Genomic DNA, 12,174 nt, shown 5'->3' on the forward strand with positions numbered 1-12,174 from the left:
TTTCATGTTCTAGTTCAGATGAGTGGGTTACTAATACAGTATATACTTTAGTATAGAAGCGTGTGAATTTATTTACTACATAATTTTATAGCATTTTACATTCACAGGAGGAGTCGCAGCAGAGATAGATCTTCACGAAATTCACGGCGAGATAGGTCTCGCTCTCCACGTTCCAAGGATGACAAAAAAGACCCCAAAAAAGATTCATCTCGGTCAGTATTTTTCACAAGCAAAACTTGCAATTCTTGTCAAATGCATTTTCTACCAACCATAATTTAAGCTTTTAAATTTTTTTGTTTCCATTGTATTAATTTTTACATGTTACACTACATTTTTTCTAATAAAATCATAAGTCAAACAGGAAAGGAACAAAACTGACCTTTGTAAACCAAATTTCATTTTGTTTTTGTAGTAAAATTTGTAATGTGTAATATGGTTACATTCATAAAGCTTCTTTTATCTTTCAACACACCGGCCGTATCTCACCGAGGCGGGGTGGCCCAAAAGGAAAAATGAAAGTTTCTCCTTTTACATGTAGTAATATGTACAGGAGAAGGGGTTACTAACCCCTTGCTCCTAGCATTTTAGTCGCCTCTTACAACATGCATGGCTTATGGAGGAAGAATTCTGTTCCACTTCCCCATGGCGGTAAGAGGAAATAAACAAGAACAAGAACTAGAAAGGAAATAGAAGAAAACCCAGAGGGGTGTGTATATATATGACTGTACATGTATGGGTAGTGTGATCTAAGTGTAAGTAGTAGTAGCAAGACGTACCTGAAATCTTGCATGTTCATGAGATAGGAAAAAGGACACCAGCAATCCTACCATCATTTAAACAGTTACAGGCTTTTGTTTTATACTCGCTTGGCAGGACGGTAGTACCTCCCTGGGCGGTTGCTCTCCAACGTACAAGATTCTTGTTTACATAAAAAAAAAATTGTAAAGAAAGATGGGAAAAGTGTGTGCACAAGTACATGTACCTGTACATTCATAATTGTTTTGTTTAACTTCTAGTATTAATTGTAGATATAGTCTGCTCATTTCTCTGCATGTGTTTACAGGCCAACATATACACGCAGTTGAGATACATTAAGGCTTTAAGATAAGCTAATTAAAGTTGATGTATTACTTATAAATTTGAAAGTCAGTTTTTTTTATTTTTAACACATCGGCTATATCCCACCGAGGCAAGGTGACCCAAAAACAAGAAACACATTCACCATCATTCACACTATCACTGTCTTGCCAGGGACACTCAGATATGAGAATTAAGATTTTCACTTGTCAGAGGTGTGCATATCTTACTTGTCATATCCGAGTGTGTCTGGCAAGACAGTGATAGTGTGAATGATGGTGAAAGTGTGTCTTTTTTTTTGGGTCACTTTGCCTCGGTGGGTGATGAAATATATAGGAGTGCAAAAAATAATATTGTATACAATAGACCATTATTTAACTTGATAGTTACGTTCCTGTTAGGTAAAACCGTGTTAGATAAACTGAAGAACTTGTGGGAAAAATAGGGTTACGTTTCTGGGAGCCCCCAAAAAGCCAAACTTTTTTTAGACCAGCAGATCTTGCAAAAGTAAAAGTGAATATGTAATTGTAGTTTGTCATGATATATTACTGCTTAAGACTACAAGTGGAATAGAAATACAGTGGACCCCCAGATTAAGACATCATCAGATTAAGTAATACTAATTGACTTGAGTCCTGGAAATGGGAAGTACAATGCCTGCACTTTAAAGGAGGGGTTTGGGATATTGGCAGTTTGGAGGGATATGTTGTGTATCTTTATACGTATATGCTTCTAAACTGTTGTATTCTGAGCACCTCTGCAAAAGCAGTGATAATGTGTGAGTGTGGTGAAAGTGTTGAATGATGAAAGTATTTTCTTTTTGGGGATTTTCTTTCTTTTTTGGGTCACCCTGCCTCGGTGGGAGACGACCGACTTGTTGAAAAAAAAAAAAAAAATTGGAATAAGTAATGTTTTTGCATCAAAATATTGGCTCGGTTAACAACACTGAACTTGGTTAGTCATTCGTCCCGAATGTGTCTACGCACCGTGAGCGGCCCAGCCACTCCATGTACAGCCATTGTACCGTTGTTTACAAGTCAGTGAAGCTGATTCCACGCGTACATGCGATACATTTTGCATTATTCCATTGTTTTTAGTGTTTGTAACTGCTAAGTGGTTGGTTGGTGCAATTATTTAATAAATGTATGGAAGAGGGTAAGGTACCTAGGGATTGGCAGAGAGCATGCATAGTTCCTTTGTATAAAGGCAAAGGGGATAAAAGAGAGTGCAAAAATTATAGGGGGATAAGTCTGTTGAGTGTACCTGGTAAAGTGTATGGTAGAGTTATAATTGAAAGAATTAAGAGTAAGACGGAGAATAGGATAGCAGATGAACAAGGAGGCTTTAGGAAAGGTAGGGGGTGTGTGGACCTGGTGTTTACAGTGAAACATATAAGTGAACAGTATTTAGATAAGGCTAAAGAGGTCTTTGTGGCATTTATGGATTTGGAAAAGGCGTATGACAGGGTGGATAGGGGGGCAATGTGGCAGATGTTGCAAGTGTATGGTGTAGGAGGTAGGTTACTGAAAGCAGTGAAGAGTTTTTACGAGGATAGTGAGGCTCAAGTTAGAGTATGTAGGAAAGAGGGAAATTTTTTCCCAGTAAAAGTAGGCCTTAGACAAGGATGTGTGATGTCACCGTGGTTGTTTAATATATTTATAGATGGGGTTGTAAGAGAAGTAAATGCGAGGGTCTTGGCAAGAGGCGTGGAGTTAAAAGATAAAGAATCACACACAAAGTGGGAGTTGTCACAGCTGCTCTTTGCTGATGACACTGTGCTCTTGGGAGATTCTGAAGAGAAGTTGCAGAGATTGGTGGATGAATTTGGTAGGGTGTGCAAAAGAAGAAAATTAAAGGTGAATACAGGAAAGAGTAAGGTTATGAGGATAACAAAAAGATTAGGTGATGAAAGATTGAATATCAGATTGGAGGGAGAGAGTATGGAGGAGGTGAACGTATTCAGATATTTGGGAGTGGACGTGTCAGCGGATGGGTCTATGAAAGATGAGGTGAATCATAGAATTGATGAGGGAAAAAGAGTGAGTGGTGCACTTAGGAGTCTGTGGAGACAAAGAACTTTGTCCTTGGAGGCAAAGAGGGGAATGTATGAGAGTATAGTTTTACCAACGCTCTTATATGGGTGTGAAGCGTGGGTGATGAATGTTGCAGCGAGGAGAAGGCTGGAGGCAGTGGAGATGTCATGTCTGAGGGCAATGTGTGGTGTGAATATAATGCAGAGAATTCGTAGTTTGGAAGTTAGGAGGAGGTGCGGGATTACCAAAACTGTTGTCCAGAGGGCTGAGGAAGGGTTGTTGAGGTGGTTCGGACATGTAGAGAGAATGGAGCGAAACAGAATGACTTCAAGAGTGTATCAGTCTGTAGTGGAAGGAAGGCGGGGTAGGGGTCGGCCTAGGAAGGGTTGGAGGAAGCCACCATGGACCCAAAGAAAGCTTCTAGTGCCAGCCCTTTGGTAAAGAGGGTGAGAAACACTATAGAATTCAAGAAAGAGATCATCGTAAAATACGAAAGTGGAGTGCATGTCTCCAAGCTGGCCAGGTTGTAATAACAAACCCCATACAATCGTCGCTACTATCTTGGCCAAGAAAAAGGCAATTGAGGAAGCTGTTGTTGTGAAAGGTGCAAATATGCTTACGAAACAGAGATCACAAATACTCGAAGATGTAGACAGTGTTGTTGGCGTGGATCAACGAGAAGCAATTATCAGGGTATAGTGTTTCGCAGTCTATTATATGTGAAAAGGCATGGCAGTTGCATCGTGATCTCATTAAGAAAATGCCTGGAACTAGTTGGTGAATTTTAGGCCAGCAAAGGTTGGTTTGAGAGATTAAGAATCATAGTGGCATACACAGTGTGATTAGGCATGGTGAGGCTGCCAGTTCTGACAAAAAAAAAAGCTGAAAAATATGTTCAGGACTTCAAGGGGTACATAGAGGCTGAAAAATTAAAACCCCAGCAAGTGTTCAATTGTGATGAAACACGCCTGTTTTGGAAGAAAATGCCAAACAGGACCTACATTACTCAAGAGGAAAAGGCACTCCCAGGACACAAACCTATGAAAGACAGGCTAACTCTCATGTTTTGTAGTAATGCTAGTGGGGATTTGAAAGTGAAGCCTTTACTTGTGTATCACTCTGAAAATCCCAGTGTGTTCAAGAAAAAGTGTTGTCAAGACTAAATTGTGTGTGATGTGAGAGGCAAACAGCAAGGCATGGGTCACGAAGGATATTTTCCTAGATTGGTTCTGTGACATGTTTGGCCCCCAGTGTGAAAAAATACCTCCTGGAAAATAAATTGAAACTTGAGTGCCTCCTGGTAATGGACAATGCTCCTCATCCTCCAGACTTGGAAGAGCGAATGGTGCTGGAGTTTAATTTCATCAAAGTGAAATTCTTGTCCCCTAATACCACTCCTCTCCTCCAGCCCATGGACCAGCAGGTCACTTCAAATTTCAAAAAACTGTATACCAAAGCAGTGTTTCAGAAGTGCTTTGAAGTGACCTCAGACACTGAATTGACCCTAAGAGAGTTCTGGAAAGATCACTTCAGTATCCTCACTTGCATAAACCTTATAGGTAAGGCTTGGGAGGGAGTGACTTCCAGCACTTTGAACTCTGCTTGGAGAAAATTGTGGCCAGAATGTGTAGAAGAGAGGGATTTTGAAGGGTTTACAGCTGACCCTGAGGAGCCTATGCCAGTTGTGGAATCTGTTGTGACGTTGGGGAATTCCACGGGGTTGGATACGAGTTTGGAGGATGTGGAAGAGTTCGTGGAGGATGACGACGAAGAGCTAACCACTACAGAGCTGCAAGAGCTTGAGGTGCAACACCAACAGATCACAGCTCAGGAATTTCCTTCAAAGATTAATAACATTTGTGCAAAGTGGACTGAAGTGCAAACATTTACGGATGAACATCACCCTGACACAGCTGTTACAAGCTGTGCTGGCAACATCTACAATGACAATGTTGTGTCCCATTTTAGGGAAATCTTAGACATGCCATAAATAGAGCTCTCTGGACAGATTTTTGGTGTCTGGTCCAGTGACTCAAGCTGGTCCTAGTGGCATTAAAAAAACAAAGAAGGGAAGTAACCCTGGAAAAGGACTTGGTACCTGAAGTCCTTATGGAAAGGGATTTCCCTTCTAAACACTAGTACACCTACATCCTCTTCCCTCCCGTCTCATCACTCATTGATATCAATAAGTCTTCAATAAAGGTAAGTGTCATTTTAGTATTGTTTATTTTGCATGTCTCATTTTTTCTGTGTAGGAAAATGTATATTTCATGTAAAAAAATTTGTTTAATACTTTTGGGTGTCTGGAATGGATTAATTGGATTTTCATCATTTCTTATGGGGAAAATTAATTTGGATTAAGTCAGATTCGGTATAAGACACGCTCTCTGGAACAGATTAATTACGTTAACTGGGGGGTTCACTGTTATAGTATTTCTTACCTTAAATTGTGGGTAATGATGTTTGTAGATGATTGTGAATATTGGATATGCATGGTGTGGCCCTACTGGGGTGAGGTGGATGGTTGTTGGTTGTCGGCAGAAGTGGATGGTCGAGGTTCTGGTACTCAAGTCGATGGTTGTATTGGAGTGTGCATAAATTCTCTAATGGATCTCTGGGCTCTTTTCACCCAGCAATACATTATAAAGCTGACGGTAAGGCATCATCAGCTGGTCTAGACCCTGTTTCAAAGCACTGCTTCTAGATTTGTCAGGGTCCTCTTCAGTGAAAAAGTCTGCAACTTTGCCAGTAATATGGAAGTGTTCACATAACTGCTGCAATGTTAACTGTTTTTCTTTAGGTTGTTGTTCATCATCATCTGTTATGTAGCTCCCTTGTATCTGTGCATTGAGCTCTGCCATCTTCTAAGAGCTTGTTCACATCTTCATTCATATCTTCAAAACCATCACCTGGTAATCTCCTTGCCAGCTGAACAGATTCCTGAACCTGACGCTCAAGCAAGGGAAAACCAGTGAACGAATTAACTACAGAAAGCCATAACTTTCCCCAGCCTGCATTTAATGATGATTGGGGCACTTAACTCCATGCACTTCTAGCATAACTGATGGCATCTGCAATGTTAAATTTATTCCAGAAGCTCGCTACTGCCAGATTGGAGTCAAAGTTCATTGATGCAACTGCTTTTTGCATAACTTTTTTTTTGTGTAGTTACACTTGAATGACTTAACTCCGCAATCCAGTGTTTATATTAGAGATGTATTTGGAGGTAAAAATACAACGTTTGCATGTGTGGTCACATCAAGCAAAGCTTGTGGATGAGTATGGAAATTATCAAGAATGAAGAGAACCTTGAATGCAAGGTTCTTGCTGTGCAGGTAAAACTTTACTTCAGGAATAAAGTGATGCTTAAGCCAGTCAATAAATATTTCCTGTCATCCGTACTGACTTGTTTGACCTCCAAATGACTGGCAAGGTGTTTTTATCTACACCTTTCAAAGCACAAGGATCCTTAGAGCGGTAAATAACCATGAGCTTACACTTGAAATCACCTGATGCATTACTGCAAAGGAGCAAGGTGAAGCAGTCCTTTGCTGTCTTGAAGCCTGGTGCATTTTTCTCTTGCTGACTGACATAAGTTCGTGTTGGCATTTTCTTCCAAAAAACACTTGTCTCGTCAGCATTAAACCCTTGTTGTGGCCCATAGCCACCGTCAGAAATAATTTCCTGCAATTCAGCAGGGAAATTACTTGCTGCTGTATGATCAGCTGAAGCACTTTCACCAGAAAACTTAATATTATGTAACTTATTATGCAACTTAAAGTTGTGGAACCAGCCTCTGCTAAACATACACTCTTTTTCAGGCCTTCCTTATCACACACCGCTTTAAACAACTGTAAGGCCTTTTACCTAATTAAGATGAAATTAAGTAGTGAACCTTTCTTTGTCTTTTGTTCGATCCACTCGGGCAACAAGTTTTCTGTTTCATCTACTTGTGATCCACATGTCATTCTTTTCACGAGATGACATCTTGGGTTATTCATTACACGAGCTCGTATATTCACCTCGATCTGTTTAATTGTGCGAACTGAAGCTTCATTAAAGCCATGGGCCCTCGCTATATACACCACACGTGAGCCACTCTTAAGCTTGTCTAACATCTCGATTGTTATCGTAACTTCTAGACATAAGTGCTTAAACTTTTTCTTGCCACTTTCAGCAACACTTGTATGACTACTGGGTGCCATGATTGCTTGGCAGATTTAAGATATGGCAATTAAAAGATCTAAACTCAATCCACAAACAAAAATAAATGCAGCTAACTCATAGGAGAGGATGGTTCTACGCACGTATGAACTGAAGACTGGGACAAGGGTTGTGGAGGGTGACGGGGGATGGCAGTAGGTCTCCCCCATTGACTCAGTGGTTTAACCCACAGTTAAAAGTATCCTGCGGGTGACATTCCAAAATTTTCCTCCTCCTCACAAGCTGAACTGTGTTTATTTTAAGAAGTTTATTTTACGAAGTGTTGTATAACATTGTGCTGCAACTCTTCAATAGCGCTATAACCAAAATGTGCCAAATAAACCCTAGTCAGATAATGGTCTTCTGTCTAAAAAATTTATTTGTATCTTTACACTAATTTTTTGAATAAAAGCTGCTGTCTTGAAGGTTCAGTAGGTAGGAGTGTGTTGTTTGTTAATTATTTAGTAAGTAATTTTGGTTTTTAATTTCTTAGGTGGGATAAAAAGGATGAAACAAAAATTAAAGAGGAGAAGAAGGAAGCAAATGGTGAAGCTACAACAAAAGAGAAATCTTCATCCACCAAGTCACCCAAACGTGAATCTTCACCCAAGCTGGAGGTATCAGTCAAACAAGAAAAGCCTGAAATTTCTACAAAGAAGGAACGAAGTGATAGAGGAGAGAGAGGAGACAAGGGTCATACTAGAGATAGAAAGAACATCCGAACTGACAGGTAAAGCCTTTGTATTATATTAGACATATTCAGTGTACCTACATGAATTTTGTTTTAGTATGGTAATAATCTTTTTATTAGGTATCCCTTAACCCTTTCAGGGTCCAGACCCCCGATCTGAGACTTGTCCACAGGGTCCAAAAATTTTCAAAACTTTTTTTTTCTTATCAAATGGTAGGGAATCTTTTTCTGAAGGTAATAAAACAAAAAGTATGAAATTTGATGGAAAATTGATGAATTTGCACTCCTGCAAATTTTGCTTCTTCAGCGATATTTACGCATAGGCGATTTTTGCCGACTTTGACTTCCATTTTAGGCCAATCATTATTCCAGTTAATCAAATTCCTAGCTATTTCACTAGTTAGTTATTAGTTATTATCACACTGGCCGATTCCCACAAAGGCAGGGTGGCCCGAAAAAGAAAAACTTTCACAATCATTTACTCCATCACTGTCTTACCGGAAGGGTGCTTTACACTACAGTTTTTAAATGCAACATTAACACCCCTCCTTCAGAGTGCAGGCACTGTACTTCCCATCTCCAGGACTCAAGTCCGGCCTGCCGGTTTCCCTGAACCCCTTCATAAATGTTACTTTGCTCACACTCCAACAGCACGTCAAGTATTAAAAACCATTTGTCTCCATTCACTCCTATCAAACACGCTCACGCATGCCTGCTGGAAGTCTAAGCCCCTCGCACACAAAACCTCCTTTACCCCCTCCCTCCAACCTTTCCTCGGCCGACCCCTACCCCGCCTTCCTTCCACTACAGACTGATACACTCTTGAAGTCACTCTGTTTCGCTCCATTCTCTCTACATGTCCGAACCACCTCAACAACCCTTCCTCAGCCCTCTGGACAACAGTTTTGGTAATCCCGCACCTCCTCCTAACTTCCGAACTACGAATTCTCTGCATTATATTCACACCACACATTGCCCTCAGACATGACATCTCCACTGCCTTCAGCCTTCTCCTCGCTGCAACATTCATCACCCATGCTTCACACCCATATAAGAGCGTTGGTAAAACTATACTCTCATACATTCCCCTCTTTGCCTCCAAGGACAAAGTTCTTTGTCTCCACAGACTCCTAAGTGCACCACTCACCCTTTTCCCCTCATCAATTCTATGATTCACCTCATCTTTCATAGACCCATCCGCTGACACGTCCACTCCCAAATATCTGAATACATTCACCTCCTCCATACTCTCTCCCTCCAATCTGATATCCAATCTTTCATCACCTAAACTTTTTGTTATCCTCATAACCTTTCTCTTTCCTGTATTCACTTTTAATTTTCTTTTGCACACCCTACCAAATTCATCCACCAATCTCTGCAACTTCTCTTCAGAATCTCCCAAGTGCACAGTGTCATCAGCAAAGAGCAATTGTGACAACTCCCACTTTATGTGTGATTCTTTATCTTTTAACTCCATGCCTCTTGCCAAGACCCTCGCATTTACTTCTCTTACAACCCCATCTATAAATATATTAAACAACCATGGTGACATCACACATTCTTGTCTAAGGCCTACTTTTACTGGGAAATAATTTCCCTCTTTCCTACATACTCTAACTTGAGCCTCACTATCCTCGTAAAAACTCTTCACTGCTTTCAGTAACCTACCTCCTACACCATACACCTGCAACATCTGCCACATTGCCCCCCTATCCACCCTGTCATACGCCTTTTCCAAATCCATAAATGCCACAAAGACCTCTTTAGCCTTATCTAAATACTGTTCACTTATATGTTTCACTGTAAACACCTGGTCCACACACCCCCTACCTTTCCTAAAGCCTCCTTGTTCATCTGCTATCCTATTCTCCGTCTTACTCTTAATTCTTTCAATAATAACTCTACCATACACTTTACCAGGTATACTCAACAGACTTATTCCCCTATAATTTTTGCACTCTGTTTTGTCCCCTTTGCCTTTATACAAAGGAACTATGGATGCTCTCTGCCAATCCCTAGGTACCTTACCCTCTTCCATACATTTATTAAATAATTGCACCAACCACTCCAAAACTATATCCCCACCTGCTTTTAACATTTCTATCTTTATCCCATCAATCCCGGCTGCCTTACCCCCTTTCATTTTACCTACTGCCTCACGAACTTCCCCCACACTCACAACTGGCTCTTCCTCACTCCTACAAGATGTTATTCCTCCTTGCCATATACACGAAATCACAGCTTCCCTATCTTCATCAACATTTAACAATTCCTCAAAATATTCCCTCCATCTTCCCAATACCTCTAACTCTCCATTTAATAACTCTCCTCTCCTATTTTTAACTGACAAATCCATTTGTTCTCTAGGCTTCCTTAACTGGTTAATCTCACTCCAAAACTTTTTCTTATTTTTCAACAAAATTTGTTGATAACATATACTCTTCTCTCCTTGTATCACTTCTACTTTGTAAAAACTTCTCATATGCTAACTTTGTCTCCCTTACTACTCTCTTTACATCATCATTCCACCAATCGCTTCTCTTCCCTCCCGCACCCACTTTCCTGTAACCACAAACTTCTGCTGAACACTCTAACACTACATTTTTAAACCTACCCCATACCTCTTCGACCCCATTGCCTATGCTCTCATTAGCCCATCTATCCTCCAATAGCTGTTTATATCTTACCGTAACTGCCTCCTCTTTTAGTTTATAAACCTTCACCTCTCTCTTCCCTGATGCTTCTATTCTCTTTGTATCCCATCTACCTTTTACTCTGTGTAGCTACAACTAGAAAGTGATCTGATATACAGTGGACCCCCGGTTAACGATATTTTTTCATTCCAGAAGTATGTTCAGGTGCAAGTACTGAACGAATTTGCTCCCATAAGGAATATTGAGAAGTAGATTAGTCCATTTCAGACCCCCAAACATACACGTACAAACGCACTTACATAAATACACTTACATAATTGGTCGCATTGGGAGGTGATCGTTATGCGGGGGTCCACTGTATCTGTCGCCCCTCTATAAACATGTACATCCTGAAGTCTACTCAACAGTCTTTTATCTACCAATACATAATCCAACAAACTACTGTCATTTCACCCTACATCATATCTTGTATACTTATTTATCCTCTTTTTCTTAAAATATGTATTACCTATAACTAAACCCCTTTCTATTCAAAGTTCAATCAAAGGGCTCCCATTATCATTTACACCTGGCACCCCAAACTTACCTACCACACCCTCTCTAAAAGTTCCTCCTACTTTAGCATTCAGGTCCCCCACCACAATTACTCTCTCACTTGGTTCAAAGGCTCCTATACATTCACTTAACATCTCCCAAAATCTCTCTCTCTCCTCTACATTCCTCTCTTCTCCAGGTGCATACACGCTTATTATGACCCACTTTTCGCACCGAACCTTTACTTTAATCCACATAATTCTTGAATTTACACATTCATATTCTCTTTTCTCCTTCCATAACTAATCCTTCAACATTACTGCTACCCCTTCCTTTGTTCTAACTCTCTCAGATACTCCAGATTTAATCCCATTTATTTCCCCCCACTGAAACTCCCCTACCCCCTTCAGCTTTGTTTCGCTTAGGGCCAGGACATCTAACTTCTTTTCATTCATAACATCAGCAATCATCTGTTTCTTGTCATCCGCACTACATCCACGCACATTCAAGCATCCCAGTTTTATAAAGTTTTTTTTCTCTTTTTTAGTAAATGTCTCCAGGAGAAAAGGTTACTAGCCCATTGCACCCGGCATTTTAGTCGCCTCATACGACACGCATGGCTTACGGAGGAAAGATTCTTTTCCACTTCCCCATGGACAATAGAAGAAATAAAGAAGAACAAGAGCTATTTAGAAAAAGGAGAAAAACCTAGATGTATATATATATATATGCATATGCGTGTCTGTGAAGTGTGACCAAAGTGTAAGTAGGAGTAGCAAGATATCCCTGTTATCTAGCATGTTTATGAGACAGAAAAAGAAACCAGCAATCCTACTATCATGCAAAACAGTTAAAGGTTTCTGTTTCACAGTCATCTGGCAGGATGGTTGTACTTCCCTGGGTGGTTGCTGTCTACCAACCTACTACCTACTTTCAAATGTTGAAAAAACGTATATATACGTTTGGACCGTTTACGGGTTAA

General features: G+C 40.3%; 1 protein-coding gene across 5 annotated transcripts in view; it reads left to right on the top strand.

Annotated features, from left to right (window-relative positions):
* Window positions 1–12,174, top strand: part of Srrm1 (Serine-arginine repetitive matrix 1) — an 83,558-nt gene that overhangs the window by 46,716 nt on the left and 24,668 nt on the right. For all 5 annotated transcript variants that reach the window (XM_070094187.1, XM_070094184.1, XM_070094188.1 and 2 more), the window contains 2 exons: window positions 108–212; window positions 7,807–8,043. In XM_070094187.1, the coding sequence (XP_069950288.1) occupies window positions 108–212; window positions 7,807–8,043 (342 nt within the window). The remainder of the gene's footprint in view (window positions 1–107; window positions 213–7,806; window positions 8,044–12,174) is intronic.

Source organism: Cherax quadricarinatus, chromosome 44 (assembly GCF_038502225.1).
Source record: "Cherax quadricarinatus isolate ZL_2023a chromosome 44, ASM3850222v1, whole genome shotgun sequence".
Classification (NCBI taxonomy): Eukaryota; Metazoa; Arthropoda; class Malacostraca; order Decapoda; family Parastacidae; genus Cherax; species Cherax quadricarinatus.